Source organism: Erithacus rubecula, assembly GCF_903797595.1.
Source record: "Erithacus rubecula genome assembly, chromosome: 3".
Classification (NCBI taxonomy): Eukaryota; Metazoa; Chordata; class Aves; order Passeriformes; family Muscicapidae; genus Erithacus; species Erithacus rubecula.
Window position 1 is genome coordinate 56,866,135 of NC_136689.1, and position 26,709 is coordinate 56,892,843.

The window sequence follows — 26,709 nt, forward strand, 5'->3', positions numbered from 1 at the left end:
ACAAAAGGCTAAGTGACCTTAAACTGCAACCCAATAGCTGAAATGCTATTCATTTCCTTTGATTTACTTGGTGTACATAGCACAAATACAACTGAAAAAATAAGAGAAGATAAAAAAATCTATACAAGATGAAATTTTAAGAAAGATGCTTATCCACAGTAGTTCTTCCAAACAGAACAGTAGAAGAGCTACAGCTTTTTTACTAGGAAAAGCAACAAACATACCTTCAAATAGGTTAAGGAAGGAGACATAATTTGGGAATATATAATAATTAAATTCTCTTTACCAGCTTCTATTTTCAGACTTCTAACAAAACTTTCCCACATATAAATTACATGCAAATTCTGAATTACCTGGGGCTCTGTGGCCTTTCACAGATTTTTGCAAAAAAAAAAAAAAAAAAAAAAAGCTAGATTTTTCTTTAGATCTTAGATGCAAAGAAGTTATTTATTGCTGGTTATACCCATAGAAACAGTATATATTAATGCTTGCATTTCCTATTTAATTTCATTGAAAAAAGTCCCTGTGCCTATAGCTAAAAGATTCCTTTTGATCTTATCTAAATTTGTGAGGGAATTCAGTACAAATACTGAGTATGCAGTTTTAAAGCTTTAAATGCAGCTCTGCCTTCACTCTTATTTCCAGCTCTTCCCATCCTCTGCCTGCTCCTGGCACTAGCACTCATGCAGCAGCAACGGTGGGTTATTTCAGGAACCTGGAAATAACAAAGATTAACCTGGAAATCATCTTTTTCGTCCCAACCAGCTTCCCTGAGGTGTCTTGCCATAGGTCCTATGATTACCAACAGTGGCTTAGGGCAGAGACATAGCAATTGAGCCTGGACTGGCTCACACAGCAGCAAGGTCCTGCTGGAACTTGCTTTCCCTCTCCTTGGGCCACATACTCCTAAACCCAGACAGCCTCAGCATGAGCACCTGAGAAGTGAAGCAAGAAATCACTGCTGTGACTGGAACAGACACCCTCACCCTGCGCAGGTAGCCTGCAGTGTGCTGCAGTTCTTGTGGCTGCCATAGCCACTTGAATGCATACAAATGAAGCAAAAGTAAAAAAGCAAAAGCAGAGATTTCATGTCTCTTATAGTGACAATGTGATTCCAGAAATGTTCTTACCCTTTAAGATGTTTTGATAAAGAATGAGGTGGAGGCAAACACAAGTAGTCCCACTGTGACCAAAGTGAACTGAGTCCCAAACTACCCAGGCTTATCAAGCTCATTGTCACTTTATTTGATAATGATCCTGACAGCAGACTCTCCTGTGTATACTTCATTAAACTTTAATATTTCATAGAATGTTACCACACGTCATCTCTGTTTCCTAAGTGTACTCCCACACAACGCCACAAAATCCTGCTTAGTTACTTGCATTATATTTCTTCTATATGAACACAACACCTTTACTAAGGTGATGTTACTAGTGCCAAGTTTTCCTTGCCTTTTATAGTCAGCTTCCAGGAGACAATGACCTGCTGGCACTACCATGTACAGTTCAACCTCCCTAATGTATTTCCTGCATGCACCCCTCCTCCATGTCTCTGTGTTAATATCTCATCCTTGATAAAATCATACTGGGAAGCTAAAATACCAGAAAAATCCCACCCTGCTTCTGCACCAAACAAACCCTTCTTCTGGTTCACCTGCCCCAGGAACAGAGACTTGGTGGAAAACTTTTACCTCAAATCATACTTCTGGAACCAAAGCTAAGCCAACTATGAAAAAGAGTCACTGGAATTTGGGCTTCATTTTTTCTGAAGCTCATGTAGTCTAGTTTCCAAACACAATATGCCACTAAAGCAAAAGCATAATTTCAAAAGCAAATAATTGTAATTTAAGATGTTTATAGTTGTAGAAGAAGTAGAGAAACTTATATTTCTTTAGTCATAAATGTAGCAGCAGAGAGCAATCACAAAACAAACAGTGCCAAAAATTCAGACTTTTTACAATGTTCCTAAATAGTATCTTTAAAAACAGAACAATAATTTATGCAGTGAGTCGGAAAAACATGCACACTTTCTTTTGACTCAGTGCACACACTTCATCAGCAATTCATTAATATTTTTCAAAAGCTACATGATTAGAAAAAAATGTTAGTCCATAAAGTCATAAAGGCAACTCGTAATATCAATTGTCTTTAAGTATCACTGATGATACAGATGAAAGGCACAGATGGATTCAGGGACTGGCATCATGACAAGAAGAAATGCTGTTTCTGGGAAAGTCTGAGATCAAATGGACAAAATACTTCACAACAAAAAGCAAAGCAAATCAAAATTGTCAACTCCCAAGAGTTACCAGGTAAAGTTAAAAGCCAGGAGTCACCTGAAATTCAAAGGAGATCATCATAGCAGTTGCAAAGTTACAGGACATTTCTCCAGAACACTAGCTTCAAGTTCTTCCAGAAGTCCATCTCCAATTTACCCTGTACTGTTTATATAAAGCCTTTCTTTTTTTGGTGAAATATGCAGTTCCCTTCTCATACTTTTTTACTTTTTCTGAAGATAACTCAAAGCCTGTTATAGCGAGAACCTTGGAATGAACTTACTGCCAAGAACACAGCAAGTTAAATGCTCCTGTCCCCATCCCAATGAACTACCTAAGCTTGAAGATGAATTCAAGCTCCAGGGTCACCAGATTTTATAGTAAAGTCACACAGAGGATAAATTCATGAAAACATGGTGCACAGTGACAGGTAATTTCTCTTCTATGTAACATATAGTATTATGTAAGATGGTGGATCATTTGAAAGAAGTGCATAGAATGATAAGTGAAAAGTGAGCAGCTAGAGGTTCACAATGACTTCCAAATAATGTGCCTTTGTATGAAAGACATACAGTTTACTATGCAATGGAAAGCTCCCTTCATCTGCAAAACAATTATAGCTATGACTTAATAACACTGCAATTACACGTCTATGGATAACGAGGCCCTACACTCTTGTTTGTCTGCTCAATCTTCCATACAGTCTGTGCCTTTTACACCTGCAGACCTCTCTTCTTTCTCCCATCCCACCACTGATTTTTGCCTAGATTATTTTGAGATTTACTTTAAAAAAATAAGCAAAGCCAATAACTTCTAAAGTGACACATGGCAAATCTATCCACAGAGCAAATTTGATAACATGTTTAATGTGAAAAAGCTATTCTTAAATGAAGTTCTACATTAAAGGTCTACTTAAACACCACAGTATTCTATTCTGCTTTGCAGAACATCACCACATTTTAGCCTGAGCCATACTTTTGTCTGCTGTGGCTTTTATTTAAAGTTACTGCAGTGTCATGCAAGGTCAGTTCACATACATGCATAATTTAATGAAAGTTAGAATGTCAAAAATCTGTCAGAATTAGTTAAGCTCACCTCTTTATCCATACTCTCTAAATCCTCTTTACATAGAGTGTACAGGGGCATTGTTTCAGACATACTTGGCTGGCGTTTCCTCTTAGATGGACCAGGCTGCTCTTCATTTTCAGTTGCTGGTAGGTCGTCTTCTTCAAACATTGGCTGTTGATGTGGCTGAACAACTCTGAAAAAATTCAGGGATCTCACATAAGAGAGATTTACTTGGTTCAGAGCTACAAATAAAGTCCTACAAACAATTGATGACTGCCATATATCTACGACTTTGCTTAATAAAGCTCTGTGTCCATCAACAGGTCAGTCAAGTCTCCTGATTGATGCTTTTATTTTCAGCCTGACAGTGAAGTTTTTATTCTACCTTTGACGAGGCACTCGCTCTTCTGCCTCTGCATTGTTCTTTTAAGTAACCATCAAACCTTTCTTGTTGTAAAGAGCTTCAGTAGTTACAGATGCCTTGCCCTTAAAATACATTAGTATTCCTGCACAAGTGGGATTTCTCCATCACTTGACAAATTTTATTATTCCAAAAGCAATGCCTACATTCTAAAGCTTTTTTCCTGATCTATGCTAGGCTTTTAATTTTGAGTCTCTAAATATACCCTTCTATTTCTCAACCTTACAGACAAGAGTTCTGCATGTAGAAAGAGCACTTCTGCAGTGTCAATCTTCAGACATTTCTCACATGCTAAGCCTGGATAAGATGCAAAACAGCCAATATTTCTTTTTGGCTAGTGAATTGAAGTACAGTAGCTTTTTCTTTTAGTCTGTATTCTACTACATTGTTAATTACTGTATTTAATTCAAACATGCAGATACAAAAAGGAATATCAAAATCTCCATTAAAATGGATAAAATATTCATAACTTCATGGGAATTGCTTTATAGTAATAAAAAGATAGACTACATGTACAATAACAGCAGAAGACTTCTCCCTTCCTTGGTTAAGTTTTTCTGTGACTATTACTTAAGTACTAAAAACTTCTAGAAGCTAAAATTATGATACAATAGAGATTAACTACCAGTACTGTCTGTCATATTAGCCTCCTGGAACAAATTACAGCAGCTCAGCACCATTCAGAATCCAATTCAAAGGTCATAAAGCTCTTGGGTCACAAAGTATTTATGTTAGCCCTATGACTGGGTACTTGGAGAACGACTACCAAAAGCAGGTACAAAAGCGACTGTATCTGAAATCACAAGCAGTTTCAAGCTGCAACTAACAGGTGCAATCAACCTATATCTGAGGGTGACTGGGACTGAAAAAGGGTACAGTTAAGTCTCTGAGGACAAGAGTTTCTACACAGAATGGCTGATTCTCATCAAATCAGGATTTACAAGAATCAGCTTTCGACCAATGGCCTCCCACGGAAAAAGCCACTACGAATTTAGGCAAATCTAGTCAGTCTAGGTAAGTTCCTATAAAATTATTTCTCCTTTTGTGCACTTGACAACTTCTTAAGAACATTATCTAAATACCAAGAGTGTTTCTACATCAGTACTTAAACTCCAGAATGTATGAAATTGAAGTCACACAAAGCTGTCAATTTTGCTCATTTTGATAGCTCATATTTTGCAAATACACATCTCTCTTCTCAGATCTCATGGATAGGTGCAGGGAAATTGATATCTTGCTTTGAATGGGAGGTTGTGAGGGAAAAGAGCCCAGCCACTGCCATCTACTCAGATCTGCAAACTGCTGCAGAAGACCCCCAGCAACACAGCACAATTCACTCAGCAGCCCAGCAGACACATGCCCCTTTGTAGTCTCTTATTATGGTACAGTGGAATTTCTTGTGAAGCTTAAACAATTTGGATGTTGTGAAAATGAACTAACCAAACTTTTTTTGCTAGAATTTCTCAACACTGCTAGCAGTTTTTGGGTTGTTATTTTTTCTCCCCATTTTAAAGACCACACTGTTCTCTTCTGCTACTAAATTGCTCTCAGACACTAATTTTCAAAGGCAGATGTTGCAAATAATATGGCATTCCACTACATTTTCCAAAAAGTTCTTTTAAAATATTATTTCCTTGCCTTTTTAATATGTAACCTAGGCAGGAAAGGTGGCAATACCATTAACATTCTTAGCAAAACAGAGAATGACAAAACAGAAGCTATAGGCATCTTACACAACTATATGAAAAATATAACAAGCTTGACCATTCCAAGGATTACAGAGAAGTTATATATAGCATGACAGCCAAGCAGATTTTCTTAGACTAGAAATAAATCTAAATAAATCTATCAGATTTTTTAAGAACCCACTGTCATACGGTTGACAACAGCACCTCCTTTTGTAGAACAGTGTGAGATCATACTTGACTACATTGCACACAAATATTAACTCTAAAATAACAATATTAATAGCTTCTAAAGGCTTCTGTTAGATGTCTTCCCTAGTATTTTCCCACTGCTACTAGGTAAGAAACACTGGGCCTTCTCATAAAAGCATTCCAAAAGCAACATGAAGTAAAGTCTTCTTAAAGGTTTGTAAAGACATTTTTATTTGTCAAAAATATTTTTAAAGCTTTTACATTTTCAGCTGCCTGTAAAGTTTAATACAAATTAAAACCATAAAAATGCAAAAATTAACATTTATTTCTAATTAAATGAGATTCCTAAGTACTTTTTAAAAACAACACCATATTCAACCCTGCAGAGGTTGGTTGGTGCTTGACAGTCTTACATGCACAAGGCCATATATGCGCAGGGTGGGTTCAACATCTGTTGAAGTAACAAACACTTTCCTTGATACATCAAGATAAAAGCAAAAATAATATCATCATGGAAGCATTAAAAACATTTAAATTCTGGTCACATGCTCAATTTGGCACCTCATATTTTTTCTGTCATAATAACATTGATGACATTAGGCAGGAAAAGTAGTAACTATGAGATACAAATTCAGACAAAAACGTTGCAAGCAAAATTAGTTCATACAAATCTTCAAGTATGACTTAAGCTGCTAACATCTGCTTGACACACCTCTTCAAACTAAGCACTGAGTGCATCTGTAGCATAATTTTAAACCAGGGTGCCATTTTTAACTCCTCACGTGTAAATGACACCCATGTTTTAAGCCTTGCCTCATCTGTTAGCATATTACTAGTGTTCACTAAAATGTAACTCACAGTATAAATTTTTCTTTATTCTAGTGCAAGCTGCCATTAGCTTTTGCATTACTTTGAACAACACTACATTACATGTCTCATGACCCATTACAATTGTATTGTTCACTGCAATTTTTGCAGAGCACTGTTTCTGTATGAACATGCAAATTGTTGAGATACATAAGGCATGTCAGAGCTCCGACATGCAGGTTATTTTTAGAGAGAAATCCTTCCTGTTCTCAGACAAAGAAGAGCTGCTGGCCATCAGCAGCCCCTGAGGAGCATTGCATTTCCTTTCCTTCTACTACAGCTGCAAACTTTGTTCACTCTTCCGCATGGGCTGAAACAGCCGTGATAAAAAAGCAGATGCTCAAGAATCAGAGCTGAGCACAATGGCAAGACCAGTTGCTTGAAATGTTGACTACATTAACTGAATGTAATTCACATCTGTAATTTACTGGTAACAGTTTCACTTCAAATTGCATGTACAAATTTAAATTAACTATACCCAATTTTAAATTATGTTTCAAGTTGAATCCAAGAAAGAAACTAAAACTGTTGCAATCCAACACAGTGAGAACTGAAACAGCTCTTGTGAAATGGTACTCTGATAACTTGAAGCCCTCTGCAATAACCAGCCTTGCAAGGAAGAGGTTTTCTCCTAAGCACAAAGAGGTCAAGAACCACTGCTATGCCACATGCAGCTACCATGTCCCCAAGGGCTTCCACTCACAGCAGTGCAATTCCTTTTCCCACTATCTGAAATTCAGAATCAGATGAAGATTTGAGGAACTATCAAAGAAAATGGCTGGAGGCTTTGACTACACACACCCGCAATAGGAGCGGTTTTGAGTGCCAACAGCTCTAACTCTGCTTAAAATCAATGGTTTAGTTACACATATTCCCCTCTTTCTGTAGAATGTGAACAAGGGAGCACATTAAGTCTGTCAGGACAAAAAATACATTGTCCTCTACCAATACTAATGCAGTTCTCTTAAGACAAGTATTATATCAAATTTCAAAGTGGATGTGAAACTTTTAAAAGTTAAAGCATATTGACATATGCTTTAAGATAAAGCTCACAGTACTGCCTCAGCTCTTCCTCAGTCAAGACATAGCAAAGCTATTTCTATTTGGCTTTTTGTTACTTCACAGCCTTCCTGCTCTGTCTGCACTGTGGTATTAAAACACTGCCTTGCTCTTCTCCTAGACTTTGCCAAAACTCTCCTCAGGATCTTAACTCAAGAAGGTGGAACTGCTCTGAGGAATAGAGATGTGTCCCAATTAAGAGATTAGCATTTCCAGCTCCCCAACTACACCACTAGAACCAAAGGAACAGGAAATGAGAATGAAAATAATTTTTCTCAGTATAGATTTATGCTCATCTCTTCTCTTATAGCTGCTTAGTTGTGGGGTAAAGTTGCAGCACTGAGTAACTGGATTCATAGCCAGATTAAAACATCTCAATTCTGAGCACTGACAATCACAAAAAACCCCACTGAATTGAAATAAAAGAAGGGAGAAGAAAGGAGACACAGCCTCACTACACCCTCAAAACCTGTCTGAAGCTCTACAAAACTCAACTGAGAATACAGCTACAATATTTTTCTCTCCTTTTCAATAAGACACTTAAGAAGCACCTCAGCATTAAGGAAAAATAGGCTTAGGTGTGGACAAACTCTTCATCAAGTTGTTGACAAAGGTAGGAGTACCATTAAAACTCATTCTTTTGAAAGCATTCAATGATGTATTAACATCAACATAACCCATTGTACTGAAGCACCTTACAAGTGCCATGACAACTACATATAGGTATAACCTTACCAGCATTATTTCTAGAAAAAATCTTTTTTTGCAATAACTGACCAAAAACCCAAAAACTTTTCAGCTCCTCTCTGGATACATGCTGTGTCTTGACTATTTAAAGTTTCTAATGCTCATTTACCATGTCAAAGTAAACTAAAACAGACTTTAAAAGACACAGTTAAAAAGGAACTGAAAACAGGACATCTTCATAAACAAGAGAGACTCAAACAACCTGTGTTTTCTGAGGGGAACCTGTGTTTTTCAGAGGAAAGCTGAAATAAGAAAAAGGCTATAAACAGATAACTGAAAAAAAACCAGGCTGAAATACTTAACAACTGGAAGACAGAGTGGAAACATAACAAGCTACACTACTACACTAAATCTTTACAACTGATAACACTGCTGAAGTGGCAAGGAAGTGAGAAGAAAGGCAGAAAACTGTGCATTTATAGTTGTGATTTCTAGTTTTTGAAAACTGAATTGCTTTGTAACAACTGCTGTATCACATTATCCAAGGAAATGCAGATCACACTTTACAAAGAAAAGCTTTGCCTTTACTGGATACTAGTTTACCATTGAAATGAACAAGATTTGCTAAGCTTGTTAGAATTCCAGAAAGTCAGATCTTTTGTTTAGATAACTGAGCATGAATTCTAGATATTTTACACATCCTGAAGAGACAAGGGCTGCTTCTGCAGCTTAACACAAATTTTGACAAAGTCTAGAGAGATACTAGCCTTTGTACTTCAAATAGCAGACTGCCTCTTCCTCCTCCAGAATTAGTGATCTAAGGATTAGTAATGAGTACTCAGCCTTATGGCCTTTATTTCACAATGCTCAGTCAGCTACACACCTCTTCCATCACTTCTGATACTCCTCAAAAACAAAGTTAATGCCCCTTTTGAAGGAATTAGGTGAAGAGGGAAATTTCATAAGCCAGAACCAAATGCTATCAGTTATATTTTATTAACAAAAAACAATTCAGTATTCTAAGACCCATTAAGAAACATCAAGCTACCTCACTTCAGAGATCAGTAGCTGTAACATTCTTTAGACTAAACACACTACATGCTGAATTGATTTGGTTTGAGGTTTCCAGTTCCACTTCAGCGAGGCACAAAAAGCCATCTGGAATTGCAGCATCCTGACTTCACTTCAGCTGATTATTCACTTTTGCTCATTTCCTTGGCTTTTTAGAAAGCAAACAAAGTAAAGCAAAAATGCCAATGTGATCAAAGGAAAGAATAATGAGAGTAAGACTTACTACAGAATCTAGAAATGTAGATAATGTGACTCTTAGCTATGCTTTAGGTACCTGAAGGACGAGTGTTCACCGTGGACTGGCAAGGTGATGGGAGGAGCTGGAGACTGGATGTACATTGACTGCCCAGGTGTCTGTGTGCCTTTCCTGATCAGCTTTCCAGTGTTGGGATCATAAATTCGAACTTCAGGACCAGGTTGAGATTTTGGATGGATGGGTGTTGGGTGAAACAGAGCTGTCTGAAATGTGCTGGGTGTATCAGGAAACGTGGCAGGGCTATTTTCTCTGTTGGATGGAGTTTAGAAAAAAAATTGCATTAGAAATTTAAATGAGCTATCTAACCAGAACCTAAAAAATGAGCATTCCCTTTTCTTCTAAAGCAGAAGAAGGAAATGGTTTGGAAAATCTCTGAAGAAACAGTTCTTCTCCTCCACCTCATTAAAATCTCACTGAATTTAAAATAGAAAACTGCAAATACAAGATAACATCATGTTTAAATTACTAAAATATTAATAAGTGTGCACAAAGTTACTGAAATGGCTTCCAGGTAGTAACAACAGCACAATTAGCACAGCATGATAATCTGCATATATGCCACAAAGAAAAAGTAGGCTATTTTATCAATCTTTCTATTTACTCTCCAAATTTGCTCTGAGAGAAAGTAAACACATAGTATTAACTTGCAAGTCATCCTAACTAATTTTTAAAAACATTAAACCGCCTATGATCACTCTGCTGCATTTAAAAAACATAACTTTAGAAGTGTCAGCAGAAATACTCAGAGATCAGTCATCAGGAATCACCATTATAGCATATTATCCAATTATAATAAAATGCCACCAAAAAAAGGCAAGCAAATTGAATAATTTTAAAAGTTCCTCAAATAAAACAGCATGTTACACTCCATGAAAGCAATGCTATATTAAAAAATGATTCAATTAATTTGTAACAAATATTAGAAGTGATGCAAAACTGGAAATGTTTTTACCAGACGTTTTATGAATGCCTCTGAAGCAGTCCTGTAACAATAAGATGGTAAACCAATTCCAAGTTTACCTATTTTTTTCTTGCTTTTACAAGTTCATTTTTCATGCAAATGTTTTCTCAGATTTGCCCCCTCCCCTAGTTCACAAGTGCTTTGGACCCATAATCACTATTTCAAGCAGCTTCATTAAAATCTTTTGCAAAGCAGCTGCATGTATTGGGTTAAAATAAAAGTATTTGCATTAAGACAGATATCTTACTGATTGAAACTTGGGTGGGGGGAAATACGAAGTTAAGATGTATTTGAAACACAGAAGTAGGAAAAAATATCATGCTTCAGTAAAATGGAAAAATAAATTAATAGAGGAAGACTAACATCCATCTAGACATCAAAAAACAATATTCACAAGCCACTGTCCAGGTTTCTGAGACAAATCAAGCATCCCATGCAAATATTCCAAAGTTTGATTAAAAACCATCTGATAGTACTTTACAAAAATTAATTATCCTAGTCAAGCCATAAGCAGGCTACATGTCTTTCCCTAACTTATAGGGATCCTGCATCTCTACCTAGTGTTGCATTTGATAAATTCCCTCACTTCCACGTTTCTTCTTCTGGTCTCTTCAAAGCTTTACACATCCATGTTTTTCCCTCAAAGGGCATCTTGCAAGTCAAAAGTAATCACACCAGTACCAGTTTAGTACAGAAACCTCATTATGCCATGCTCCTTCCTGTCTGAACATGGAAAGATCCTCTGTTAGGCTTGCAAGATGTGGGTCTATCCAAACAGATAAGACAAGAAGCAGAAGCTGGCTTGACAGTACCTTGCCATGAGTTACTTTAGCCATGCCACTATTCTGCAGGGGACTGTTATTGACAGCCATCTGACTTCCTCTTTGCTAATAATGTTTTTGGCTGCCACTTCAACTTACTGTCACCCTAGTGCATTAATTATTTTTTACCTATTCTCTTTTGGCACTTTCTTATCATCCCAAAACTGCCTTTCACTACTTTCTTTCTCGCAGTTTTTTTTTCCTATCTTCATGTCTTCCAGTTCTTCTTAGAATTTTCTACATTTTCCTGTTTCTCTCTCTCTCATCACTACCAAATTTCACCAAAAAATGCCATCCATGCAGTCAAAGCATGTACATTTTTTGGCAGCATGAATGATCCTGTGCCTTGGTGGCATTCCCTATGTTAGCTTGTGGATGAACTGAAAAGGCCAACTTCTCCAAATTAAAAGACTTAACAATAGTAACTGCTAAAGAAAGTAATGTTACCACAAGTTTTCTCCTGACCATGCTAGTTACTGAACTGCCTCCTGATCTCTTGATCGCCTTCAGCTTAAGCAAAATAGAAATGGACAAAAACAGGGAGTTCTTCCATAGAATCCATAAGCATTGCACACTATTCTGCACTTTTCAGAAACCAATTTATTAACAAATCAGCACTACTGTATGAATAGCCTGTTTTCATGCTATTCCCTCAAGGAATAGCACGTACCTGTGTGTTTTGATGTAGTCATCCTTTAAAGGAAAGAGCTGTTCCTCAACCTTGTCCCAGCGCTCCAGGCAGCTCCACAGCCAATCAGGGTTTACAACATGGAGATCCTTGCAGTCCTGAGCTTGCCGTACTTTCTCTGTGCCTATTACAGAGTCAAACACAATATAACTGTTCCCAGAAACACAGAAGATAAGCCAGTGTGTAGTTAACATTAACAACACTTTGTCATCAATTGTACAGGGAAAAAGAAAAGCAACATTCCTCCCAATCCAACAAAACAATCACAGCTAACAGAAGTGAGAATCTTGGTAATATGCAGAACCTCAGACTCAAGCTGGATGATGGTAACTTTCTGAAGAACTGGCAACGTGGAAACAGCCCACTAAGATTTATACAGCAAAACTGCATCTTCTCTGCATGTCAGCCCAACAAACAACACAAGTTCACTGCTGAATAACATCTCCTTCACTTATATTTGTTAGTAGTCCAAGAAGAAGCAGTTTTCAATGTTCCTGAAGCCTGACTAACTTACCATACTAACTTTTTTACACATGGTCCTCTGTTCATACAGAGTGCTACCTTCTAACAGGCTGTCACCCACTCAACCTCCACCTACCAGAAGTGGAGGCAAAACAGATAGAATTCCTTTGTGCTGAAACAGGACAAAGAATGTGAAGTTAAACACGTCAAGCTAGCATGCAGTCCAGGTGAAACCACCAACAGAGCAGCTTGCAAGTTACAGGTGATCTTAAAATTCTGCTCTCTGGGGATGCCAGAACAAGAGAGAAACACAGTAAAATTGTAAACACAGTAAATCTGCCAAATAGCACTAAAATCAGTGTAGTTGTTTAATCCCAGCCATTCTTTGGCTCTTCCAAGCACACCAGTTGGGATGGGGAGGAGAATAAGGGAAAAAATATTAACACTAGTGAGTTAATAACAGCCAATGACATAAAGTAAAATACAATAATATTAATAATATGAGCCCTTGTCTGTTTTCACACATGTGAGAACAATGAAGCAATGAAGCCTTCAGAAAAAAAAAAATCAAGTTTCAGAACAATTCTGACAAGGAAGTAAGAACAGTAAATTAATTTGATGTTTTCATCACAGTTCCCTGGAGTTTCATCTTCATGATTGTCATTTAACAATATGATTTTACTTGTTTCAATTTAGATTAAAATCTTGAAGTACCCTCACTTCTTCAAATAATTTGGAGATGAAGCAGCTAATTGCAAATTTTTAAAAATCTTTGTGCAATTTCAACTACAATCCACTGGATAGACAGATGAACTGAAATGCACTTGAGGACTGACCTAACTACTTGGTTAGACAGCTCAGTTTAAGACATCTGTAAGATTAAAAGACAAAATAAACAGAAAGGGCAGGAGATAATTTATCAAACTGCTGAAATCCTCTGTGTCCCTACCTTTCATCCTCCAAAACCAATGGAATACAGGAGTAGGGCTACATTTTTCTCTATATACACATGACCGTTCTTGGATTCAGACTAACAGAAAACAATGCTGTGTGCACAAATACATTTCTTCTTTTTTCAGCTGTAAATGCAACTAATTGCACAGTTCAGGATATAAGAGCTGTACATATATATAAAGCTTTACTCTATACCAGCACCATTTAAAAAAAGAAAAAAGTCAATTTAAGAACCCAAGATAAACACAAACACAAATATAAATATTTCAAGATACAGCCCTGTCCAAACCTCTAATGATTTGGACATGTCATATTTTAATTTTTGCCACAGAATAAAAATAAAACCACTGTCCAACTAAGATTCAGTGAAAAACTATTTTAGAACTACAACAGTGTTAAACCCAGCACACCTCTACAGTTCAAGAAGTTTTCACTGGCTAAAACATAAAACCCTAATAAGGGAGGTCAATGTAATCCCTGAATCATACATGCCCTAATTTAAGAAATCTGATTTCCAATTAATTATCAGTTACAAAAGCAACTAAGAGAAATTTCATGTAACAATTGCTGGAAATGAGCCAGCTTACAGTGCCAGAATGAGCTTTGACTGGAGGTATTATTAATTAATTATATTAATTATAATTTAATTAAACTCAATAGGAATTGTGGAAATACCTGCAGATAGAAGCAGTTATGCATAAAGCTGTATTTAATTTATACACAGGGTATATTTCAGCGGAAATAAAGCAAAGATTCTGAAAGAGAATCAGTTAAAGAGATCTGGGACAAAAATGACTGAAGAAGTTTAAGGTTTAGCTTGGACATTGCTTTCTTTTGAGAATAAAGGAGAAAAGGAATGATAACATCAGAAAAACAAAGCAGTAAGAAGAGAGCTTAAGAGAAGAGCAAGAAGCCTAGTGGAAGTTATGGTTCCATGCCTGGTATTAGATACTGAATCAAATACCAGACACAGCTGGCAATACTGTCCTGCATACAACAGCTCTGCAGCTGACTGAATACCACACACAAAGCAGTGTTTCACTAGTAAGCACACACAACAGTTACCCAGAGCTGGTGATGCTGTTGGACAGATGGGACTATGCTGCTCCTTCATCAGGGGAAACACGGACATAACTGTAATATTGCAGCTTCACCTCATGTTAAATCTGTGAAGTTACACAAGGAGATGGCTTTCCCCAACTGTTTTTCAAACTCATGTTTCTGCACTGATGTCAGGTGTTTCATCTTGCTGCCCTTTCCTTCCCATCCCCACATTCTGCATTCACACATAGCTGTTTCATACTGGATGCATGCTGAAGAGCTATGCAAATTCTTCTAGTTGACAGGATTATGACAGAAAACTGAAACATGAAAGCCAAAATAGCACAATTTTCTATGAAGTTGTTACTGGAACCAGACAGTCTTTAAGGTCCTAACTACCTAAATGTTCTAGGATTCTGTGAAAGCTGGGGACACAGACTTGTTTGTAACCAAACCCACCTGCCAAGAGTCAAAAGGCTTATCTTTCTCACCTCCACAACATCAGAGCTTTCTGTCTCATCCCCATTTCTGAGGTGCAGTGGTCTATTGCAAACCACAGCAGGCTGAAAACTGCTTGAGGGAACACAACTACATCCTCTTGGGGAGGGAGGGCTTCCTATTTCTAGCCAACATCTAGCCAACAAATCAAGATTTCACATGTGTAATGTACCTAAAGCAACATTTGGTGAAACACCAAATTTAACTGGGAGGAGAATCAGCTCTGAGATAATGTTTGCTGTCTTCTCTCCCCCAGTATAACTTCTCCCTTTTGAATTACACTTAAGACAAAATAGCAGAAAGGTTTTAATCCATCCAAGCAATGGTACTTCTGATGCAGCTAAAAACATCTGAATTACCCAGCTGAGCTGAAAATCACTTGGAGAAAAACTAATTTTCCAGACTACTTTTTTGCATTATTGTCATCTAATCACCTTTCCCTACTTCAAATTCTAAAGTTGTTCCAAAAATTTAAAAAGGGCACAGATGGTTTTGCACATGAAGCAACTGGGGGCCAAATTAATGACATCTACTCTGATGGATACACTCTGAAGCAGATAGTATTGGCAAATGTTATTTTCAAAGCTGGGGAAGGTGCTTAACAATTCTACTTCTGAACTTGTAGAAAACAGTGCTCAGCTGACTATGGCCTCTGATTCAATTTCACCCATGAGGAACTCTGTGTGAATGCTCAAGGCTGTGCCAGAACTAACCAAAGCACACGATGGGGAGAGATCACCAGCAGCACTTGCAGAACTCTCTTCTGATTCCAACACACCAAAATCAACATATCCTTATGGCAGTTTGCAAGCAGGCTGCCAGACATTGCTTGGAAAATTCGAGCACTAAAAGCTTATTTCTCTTCAGATAATCTTTATATATAGATCTTGATTTATAATCAAATCCTGAAGCTCTTCTGCAAGAACATCGACCTAAGACAAGTGCTGTTCTGAAGCTATGCCTAAAGTTCAGGTTTAACTCTGCACTGTGCTTTACCAATAAAAGCAATAGGCTTGCCTGGTCAGTGGCCAAGTTTAGAGCAATGCTTAGCCCGATTTTTAAAAAAGACAGAGCCGTCAAACATATTTTTCAGAAAAAAAACCAACACTGTTGACATATCATAGGTATAGGAAATGGTAAGGACTCAAATACATTTTGAAAAATGAAAGAAAAATTTAGGGCCTAAACAGATGTATTTCCATTCCTACCACATTACAATGATTTTTGAGAGACCTGAACAGCTCTATCTGCTCCACCATCAAAAACTCAATACAAGAATCAACTACAGTGTCTTTCATCTGTTCAGGAAGGAACATAACAAGTTTTCTGAAATAGCCTGATAACTGCTTAGCCAAGTGTGTACACAGCTATAAAATCTCATCCTACAATGCAGTTTACTGAGGCTTAAAGCAAACAACAGATGTTTCAAAAACTGAAGCAAGATCTATGCAGCCCATAGAAAAATGGAAAGTACTATAGGACAGCCTTTTCCCAGTCACACTTTATGAAAACCAACTAGACTGTGCAAAGATCCTATATTTTACAGTAAATCAGGCAGAAAGTATTTTCTGTGCTATGTAATTAAAAAAGTCCTAATTTTTTTCAAGAACAAGGATTTATTTAATTTTAGAATTCAGAGTACCTGTGTCTACAGGGAAACAAACAGCCTATCTGCAGAGAAAAGGACAAGTATATATAAAGAATAAAAGAAATTTAACTAATTTACTCTAATAGGCTGGGAAGAATGCTGTAAAAACAACCTAAAATGTTTCTCAGTTCATTTCAATGCACCAAGCTATGATGAAGTCAATTCACAGGGGAAACCCCATCACTTCAAGATCTAAGGGGTAATTCTGTTTCACACTGACCTCTTATATCCTCTGCCAAATTCTTCCTTTGCCTTCAAAATGAGAAAGCTAATAGTACTTACTCCCAAACACTGCTGCAGATTAAGTATCTGCCTTTCCTTACATCTCAGCTAGTGGAAAGTAAACATGCACATTTAGCTGCTTGTGAGAGTCCCAAGTCTGCTGCTGTTAGTGTCACCCTTCTTCAGAAAGACTGACCTAAAAGGTATTTTAGAATTGCTTTTTACAAACACATGAACAAAAGAAAGAAAAGGTAAAAGTATAGGTAACAATGTTGCCTGGTCTCACACCACTGACTTCTGAATAAAACTCAAGGAGGGACATGCTTTTGTTTCCCCATTTCACCATCAATTAGACATCAAGCAGCACTTCAGATGCTTGCCACAGGAGCCAGAGATGCAGTATTTGTATGGCTTACTGTCAGCAAGAGGCTCATAAAAATTTGCTCTTTAATCATAAAAGAATCACTATGGAAATCACATTGACAGATGAATTATCATAAATCCAGCTGTGACAGGACAAAATTTATATCCTTAAAATCTCTGATTAAGAAGTTTCCTTCATGAAATTACAATGATACAGCATAACTACTCCCACCTTCTAGAGATGAGAATAATACTCTTCAGTTTAAAAAAAAAATAAAACCTCACCAGAAACCCAGAACCAGTCAATCCACAAGGATCTTACAAAGGGCTACTGGATAATACAGTTTTATTAACTCTAAATCCCTCTATTTCATTGCCATTGCTACAGAAATAATTATTAAGTGATGATGAAAGATGACAACGGCATTTACCCTTGGGCAGAAATGACTGCCAATTTACCTCATCTAGAATTAGCACAATATCCAATTTAATAAAAACTAAAGTTAAAATAGTTTTTCATATTCAGATATACTTTACTATGATTCACGAAGAATGTGCAGGTGGCAAATAATCTACTTATCAAAACAGAACACAAGGATGCATAGATGCATCTACATAAACACAGAACACTCAAACTGTGCATTCAAAAAATCTAAGCCAAATAAAAAGTCAACTGCTTCTCATTGTCACATGATGTGCACTTGAATGTGTTTTTCAACACTTTCCCCTCTAGAGAAATGTGTAGGTTTGGGACAGTCTCATCTACATTTATCCTATCAATCTTACCCCATCATACAATAGTTGCATCTGATGCATAATTACATTCAGAAGTCATCTAGTTTAAAATAAACAAAGCAACTTTGAAATGAAGCATTTTAAGATTTGAAATTGGAAAAACATCTCTTACATTGATGGCTATTATGTCTCCAATGAAGTATGATGAACTCGCATAACTCCTTGCTGAAATAAGTATTACTATTTATGAAATTTTAAAACAGCTGTTCAGCAACTGTAGTGCAACAATGGAGTCCCAAACTGATGCATCCATTCATTTCAAAACTTCACATCTACTATTCCAATTATCACATCTTTACAGCCCAGAATCCTAGGTAATCTCAGTGCATCTAATTCCATCTCTTGAGTTTTAGATAGACATTTTAGTAGTAAAAACAATTGTTATTTATATCATATGCTTTTACTACATAAATGCCTCTTGACATACAGACTTCTGAGGAAAGTACTCTCTCCTTAAAATACAAGTCAATGAAACCAAGCTGCCTCTGATGTACTAAAACCCCACATGTATTAAAGTCAAAAAACCACAAAACCAAGAAATGGGAGATAATGTATTTCTTTGCTTATAATGTCTAAGCATGTAGTAAAACTACCTTTTTTAGATGATTTAAACCATGTAGTTTTACTTTCAGATTTCATGGGTATGACTGTCAGGTATTTAGATTCCATGTAATTTCGAAAGGCCACCAATGAGGGAACCAAGTTTCAGGGTGTACCCAAAAAAAAGCGCTAGAAGCTAGAGCTGCTGACTGGTAGCTCCTCTATGGCAGTTAAGATTCTTTTATAAAGGCTGTTAAATTGTTTTAGGAAGAATCTTTCCTTTGATTTTAATTCTAATCTCAGTTACATTCAAGTCTGTAGATTATACAAAAGAGCTCAAGGCATGAACTCTAACAGACTAAAAGTTGCTCAAATACCCACCTGTCCTTGCTGCAATGAGATGTGTTGCTTTATCAGGATCATCAGCACTCAGTACGAGATTCTTCACAATTTTAGCTCCAAGTGCTGTAGCATGATAGTGTTCCCGTGTCTTTTCAATAGGGAAGTTTGTCGGGTAAAGACCACTAAATATTATGGTTACATCTGCCAAGACTTTACTTTTTAGCTCTGGCACTATTTTTCTGATGTCCGGAATTTCCTCAATCTCTTTTTTCAGGTATTTATCATACTTTGTGTAATAATCAGTGTGAACTCGCACAAGGATCTCCTCAAGGTATATTAAATGGTCGTCATCATCTGTGTCATCTTCCTCCTCTTCCTCCTCCATGCTCTGGTTTAAGGACTCACCCATTGTCATTCCAGACTGTTCACTAATCTGAGATTCTGTTTCAGCTTCTTTCTTGTCTCCAGATCCATTTCCTGAATCACAAAGGCTTTCCTGTTCACTTTCCTCTTGTGCTTCAAGATCAATTTTGTCCTGGATATTTTCACTAGGTAAAGACTGTGTGTCCTCAGAATGGTTCACCAGACCATCCTTTTTCTCACTCACATCAGTGCAACTCTCTTGCTGCAAATTTTCATCCTGCAGAGGTTGTTTGGATTTCTTCCAACTTCTCTTTTCCTCATTCTCACTATCTGATACAGAAGTGGATGACTTTTTGGTATCCAATCCATCATCACTTTCACTGTCACTAGACAGTTCAAAGTCCAAGTCATTTGTTGTCTTCTCTTGGGTTTGCTGCTTCTCTGTAACTGTTCTATCAACTTGTTCTAAAAAAATCTGAGATTCTTTTGTATTTGCCAAATCATCAGTGACCTCACTGTCCATTTTGTGACCAGTGCCATCATTTAAAGAGTCCTGAGCATTAACGATATCATGAGAGTTCACATCTCCATCAGATGTTTCACTGCTTACAGAAGTACCCCCATTTTCAGTACAAGTGTCCTTTGCAGTTTTCTTTAGACCATTACTGTGCTCTTCTACACATAAAACATTCTTTATTTCTTCAACATCTTTTGCTGAAATCATTGCTGAATCCAATGTCTCAGGTTTTGTAGAGTGGTTTGCTAAGACATGGGCAAGAAAGAAAACATATACGTATTTTCCTTTTTTTCTTTTTTTAAGATTAATCAAAATTTAGTTTTCATTACCTTTAACATAAAGTTCACATATGGACTTAGATTTCATTATGCTTGGAAATGACCACTAGGCTTTTCAAAATTGTTAAAAATTCTCTAGGTGCCAATGGTTACTAGAAAGGACTGTCAAACCTACAAACATTATTTCTGTAAAGTTATACAAGTAGCTTCTTTTTCTTCTTTAAATCACAGGTTGTAAGTAATTATTTGTTAACTCTACAAGCATTAAAGGATTTATCTTGTAGTCCAAGTTTTACAATTACAGCTTAGAGCAGTGGAAATAAACAAATGAGGGGCAGACAAGGGCAGAATTTGCTTTATAAAGTCCTTATCCAGAATTATAGTACAAGAACTTAATTTATAAACAGTCACATCTTTCGTATTACTTAGTTTTCATAACAAAATAATAGAACTTTAGTCCTTGAAATGATATATGTATTTTAGCAACACAAAAATGACATTCAAGCTCAATTTAAGATGGATGGAATGCAAGTAAAAGGGTAATAGAGTCAAAAGCAGAAGAATAGTTTTAGGATGTGTCTGCAGAAGTAGAGACAACTGAAGAAAATGCAGACTTCCAAAACATGGTACACAAATGCTCACTGGGAACACTTGTGTGAAATCATGCTGCTTTGTCTCCCATTTGTGATCATGTTCCTGCCCTGCAAGTAACAACAGGAGTCAAACATACAGGCCCCACATCACAGTGACCCACTTCAGGCTGATCAGATTATGTATATTGCTGTATTGGGCACTTCTACTTTAAGAAGGGAAAGAGAGCAATGTCACAAGTATTATTAAAAAAAAAAAAAAAACCAACAAAAAAAACCCCCTTGGCTGAACTTGAAAAAGGCTGACAATTCTTTCTCATGACACTGTGTTTCAAATACATTTTGCCCCCAAATAATTACCAATCTAAACCCTTTATGTGTATTACACTGCTGAACCTGTTGAACATAAAGTTCTTGTGTCAAATGCCAGAACACCTTGTTCAGTAGGTGCTAAAAATTCACACTAATTTTATTAGCATGATTTAGATTGGGAGAAAAGCAAATTTTGAAATTCATTTCCAGCAGTGTGTTGAGGCCAGAGTTTATTACCTATTCCTCCAAGTCCCAAGGGGAAGAGGACTGAAGAGGTGAAACCTACAGAGAAGAAAAGGTCAGCATGTCTTACATGGGGATGTGAGGGAGAAACCGTCCCCCTCTACACATTCTTCAACAGTTTGGGGCACTGCCAAATCAGCTCTCACCTACAACACTTATTACTGCTTCACTTCTGCTTTGGTTGATGCCAAAAGAAATGCTCTCATTAAGAACAGTCCTGTTTTACCAAGCTACTCACATTTGTGCTCTCAACTTCAGTAGTCTGGGATTGCCCATATGAGCACAACTGCAATATTACTAATGCCACCTTGATGACTTCTATCAGTCTGACTGAAAAGCAGACTAAGTTACAAACATGGTTTAAAAACAGTCTAATTACCTTTCTTCTTCATTTGCATTTCTCTTGAGCCAGGAGGTGCATTAATGTCTCCTATCCCCTGAAAGTACACATATTTCTTCACAGTTATCAAATTGGGTGCAAACTTCCAAACATCCTCTCTATCATCAATGATGCAAACCATGGAATCTCCACAAGGAAAGAGATCTCTAAGGGACAAAACAGTTGATAAATTAAGCCAGTTTTGGAAATTTATATAGCAATGAAAGTAATTTCTGTTGATGCTCTGGTTTATTACGAGCATGTCTGCAGAACACAGAACTTAAAAAAGAAACTTATAAAAAGTCAACAATATTAAAATTATGGAATTCAAAATACAAGCTTCGAACAAATTGAAGTTAGTGGAAAAAAGCAAAAAAGCTCTTTTAAAATGTCTCCCAAAGGCTAAAAGCAGAAAACAAGAAACCTCCACAAGAACAAACCATTACAACATTTCAGACTATTTTTCACTGGTGTTTGTCAATCAACAGCCCAAAGTCAACTATCACAAGGTCAATACACCACCTATATACGGATAGGTAAAAGACACAAGAAGAGTTTTTAAAGAGTAGATTCATTCAATCCAAGGTAAAGGAAACAGAACTACTAATATCACTGATCACCTAGGATGACAAGGAGGTAGACTACTTAAGATACATATAAAAAACAGAGCAAGATATGGAAAAAAAGCTTCTCATTTGCTACAGTCAGGTGTGGAGGGGCAATAACTTCAAGTAATTCATAAAGCCGCATTAAACATATCTTAGAAAAAAATCTTGCCTTTATACTCCGAGGAAGATTGAAATGTGAATTTAGACTAGAAAATCAATTCAAGGCTCTAGATGACCTAATTTCGAGAAACACTAGGAACAGAAGGTGCTTTTAGCACATTTGAAAGCCAGAATACTAGGTATTCAATTATGAATTAAACTCAAACTGAGAATTTTGGTTTAATTAAAAAAAACACAACATGAAAGTCATTATACAAGATCACAAGACAAAGTGAAAATTCTTGTTATTACAAGAATAAGAAGTGTAAGGGAAAACATGAAGCCATGACATTACACTTACTGTTCTGCTACCACAAAACCCATTAAGTAGAAATGCTGTAATGCCCAACACCTCAGTTTTACTGAAACGGTATAGATATTTAAGGGGCAGACAAAGAAGGACAAACATGTTAAATGCAGAGGGAGTAATTTTTATTTTATTAAGCATATTTTCTGTGTTTGGTGTCCTGTTCTGTATAATGCCTAAGACACATATACATACCTAAGATTCCCAGTTTTAGAAAATGGATCGATACATTCATCCCTTGACAATATCCGATGGGAAAAGAGCTTCTTTTCAGGGTCCAAAAATCCTTTTGGAAGAAGAAATTCAAAAGTTAATGTTCAAGATGTTTATTCCTTGTTTATGTTTCATATATTTCTGCTATTTTAATTTGTGCAACAGCAGTTTAACAGATAATTTTAAGGCATGAGATCAGATGGGAGAAAGTACAGTGGATCAAGTATTTGTAGCTAATTCAGTAAGACTAATTAAAACAACTCCATCCAATTTTCTTTCAAGATGGCAACAAAACTGAATTTGTGACAGCCAAATAAATAAGGCTGAGAGATACAGCAGATTATAAATATGTGATTTTTTGCAACTTACATTTATCTCTCTATAGTTGATTCTTAAAAGCTAAATGCTCTCCTTAGCTCATTATGCCTAGGGACTGCAGAGAGGTCTCACAAGAGTTGGCAATGTGCTGTTAAGGGACAGTTCCAGCCAGAGCTCTTGCATTTGTAGGTTTTAAGTTGTACCTCTAACAACTACTTCTATACATTTACACATAATGAATATATCCTGGAACTTCAAGAAATATTTAGGCCCAGCTATAGTAACTTTTCTGACTACACTCTTTAAAAAAACCAAACAAACGGAAAAAAACCCCAAAAACCCAAAACCAAAACAGAAACTGTGCTAGCTGATCTTAAAGCAAGATAAAGTGCCATTATTTAGGGAAATTACTTGGGTGTACAAACACACATGCACATGCTTCTGAACCTAGGCTCCAATAATGAAGTTCATCTTCATGAGCAGATCACAGCCACATAATTGCTTACAAAGAAACTGGTGTATTACATGCTAACCTGTATTTTTTGTTTTACTTAATTTGTACTTAAACTAGTATCAACTTCTTATTATTTTTATGAATAATACAAAGCAGTCAATACTTACTTGGGAACCATCTTTTCAAATTTTACTGTCTTTTACTTTAAGTGATGGCCATATTACAACCAGAAACAGAATTCAAAATGACTACAGATTCTATGGACCAACTTTCATTTTCTTTCAAGGAGCTCAGATTTGCACAGAACACATGTTTGACTCCTTTTAACAGTCTTGCTCCCAAGAGTACCTTAAGTTGGGACTTCAAAAACAAAGTTTTAAAAAAACCTAAAAATCAGTCATCATTTCTGAAAGTTGATCCTGTATGTAATTAATATTGATGTGTAATTGGAATAACTTAAAACCCATAAAAGCAAGAAAATTCTGAGTTAAGGACAGAGGTTCAACCTTAACTCACCCGACTATGCTTAAGAATTGCTGCAAACTCGTAGAATCATCCCCTGTAGTGAGACCCTTGCAGTACCTAGGCATAATGAATTGAGAGAATTAGCTACAAATATTTATTGCTGTACACACAGATACTTTGACAAACTACAAAAGCTGTCATACAAGTTGCTGTTCTCCCCAACAACATTCTCTTCAGCTAATTGTCTGAATATACAGGAACTCTCTACATTGAATTAGAAGTGCACTGGTTACATGGCAAAACTTCAACAAGGCACTCAGCTGCAACGCTGCCGAGCTAAAACTGTAAAAAAAAAAAAAAAAAAAAAAAAAAGAAGTTGAACTAAAAAAAAGTCCAAATGCAGAAAGTCTGGTTGCCAGGGATTAGAGATAAGGTAGCACTGCAAAGCTACACAGTAATGCTTTATCACTAAACTAAAAATACACTGAGGATAGAGCTCATCAAAGATCCATCTGCAAAGATACAAGCCCACCTTAGAGTCCAAAGCTAAGCTACCTGAGTAACAACACAGAAAACAGCATTGGTCTCTTTTTATAAAAGTTCCTTCCAGGTCACACTGGTTTCTTTTAGATGTTCCCTAGTCAACTAAATCAACATAACAAACAATCTGATGTTTTCACATCTCAAGGGAAGGGCAGGCAACATTTCATTAATTTCATAATTTGTTTTCTTCAACACACCAGGCACCCACCAAAGCCACCCTCTCACTCTCCTCTGCAGCTGGACAGGGGAGAGAAAATATAATGAAGATTGATGGGCTGAGACAGTGACCATGAGAGACTGGGACAAACTGAACTGACAAACTGAGCTTCCATTTAGTCTCATAAATTAGACACTGTACTAGGCCCCCAAGTTTCTTGAACAAACTGAAGACAATATGTTGGGGGTTGAGTGTGTTTCTGTTACTGTGTCAATTGAAAGAATTTTTCCCATTATCATGCCAATGGAGCTGGCCGGGCTACACCCAGGGTCTCTGATGGGTCCAGACAAAGGGGGTGGGTGGGAACGGCTCCCAGAGGGGTCTCTGAGGCTTCCGGGAGGGCACTCGGGTTTCCGGCGAGCCGGGAGGAGGACGCCTGGGATCGTTCAGCCACGCGGCCAGAGCACAGGAGAGCCAGACCCTCTGCGATCACCTGCCCTGCATCTGCCCCGTTCCAGCCTCCTGCCTCTGCGGACACAGCTGATCCCCCGGACACACACGGTGAGCGAGGAGCCGCCGCTCCAGCCCGTTCCCACCGAGACCGGCGTGGCCGCTGCCGCCCCCCCCCCTCCCTCCTGCCTCCATTCCCGCCTGCCCTCGGCAGATCCGGGCTCTGGACTAAGCACAGAAACAGCGTGCTTGCATCTAAAGGGACTGACACCGAGTTACCTATTTCATTCTGTTAGCAATTTTAACTGTTATTGTTTTCTGTTTGTATAGTTAGATATATTAGTAAAAGAGCTGTTATTCCCACCCCCCTTATCTCTGCCTCAGAGTCCTTGATTCAAACAATCATAATACTTGGGGGAGGGGAGTGGAACCAAAGTCTCTATTCCAAAGGGAAACTTCTGCCCTTACTGGCAGACACCTGTCCTTTCAAACCAGGACACAATATAATTATCCTTTACCACATTAGGAAGGACTAGCCAGTAGACTAATCTAGCACAGACTATTGCCCCAAGTTGTTTGTTTCTCACTATCACAGACTGGCTCTTTACACACAGACCTACCAAATCATACTGCCTGCGCTTACACAGGCTCTCTTAAGAGACTAACTCATTTTGGGGATGTCACAAATCTCAGAGAACGACCAAGTTATACAGCAGTTCCCAGGAGAAGTTACATAACAGTTGGAACCAACATGAATTTGAATAAGTCCTTTTATAAATAAAACTAAAATTGAATTCCTGAAGAATCAGGTTGCCTTCAGTTCTGCTTGAGATTCTACTTTGCAACCTGGAAAGAGCTATTGACCCAATCTTTCAAAAGCTGAGACAACTTCAGACACTGGTGATTATACATACATACTGTATATATTCTGTAATATAACTGCTGCAACAAACCATATGCATGAATGCTCTCAACTTGGTCCTACTTTCTAAATTTCATCATAAATCTGAAGTGATTTCACATTGCTTTATTGTTGGTTATAGCTTCTGAACTCAAAATTCTCTGTGGCATTTTACAACTAGCTTTTAAGCTGACATCAGTTTTAAATTTACCAAACTTCTCTTGTACAGAGCAAAAAAAGAAATTAAGTAGCAATTGCTCAAAATAATTATTTAATGGAGAAATACTCCAGGGAGCGTTAGATAATAAAATCCAAAGCTCATCTTCATAAACATACTACCAGATATCACTTTGTAAACATGTCAAACTAAAAAAGGGTTTAGGATAAATTATTTCAGCAGATAGAAATGGTGTTTACAAATATCAGCTAATCCCACTTAACAGCTGGCAGGAATAAACTGAGATGAGAGAAAAGGACTGACAAGATGTCATCTCTTTTCAAAAGCCTTCTAGGACATGAAAGGAGCAGGTCAGAA

General features: G+C 37.2%; 1 protein-coding gene across 1 annotated transcript in view; it reads right to left on the minus strand.

Moving 5' to 3' along the window:
* The window catches only part of CTDP1 (CTD phosphatase subunit 1), a 96,990-nt gene that overhangs the window by 48,689 nt on the left and 21,592 nt on the right, over nt 1-26,709 (minus strand). The window contains exons 6-11 of the mRNA XM_079302955.1: nt 22,869-22,959; nt 21,600-21,766; nt 18,957-20,042; nt 12,035-12,176; nt 9,601-9,831; nt 3,372-3,537 (exon numbers count right to left, since the gene is read on the minus strand). Coding sequence (XP_079159081.1) covers nt 3,372-3,537; nt 9,601-9,831; nt 12,035-12,176; nt 18,957-20,042; nt 21,600-21,766; nt 22,869-22,959 — 1,883 coding nt within the window. The remainder of the gene's footprint in view (nt 1-3,371; nt 3,538-9,600; nt 9,832-12,034; nt 12,177-18,956; nt 20,043-21,599; nt 21,767-22,868; nt 22,960-26,709) is intronic.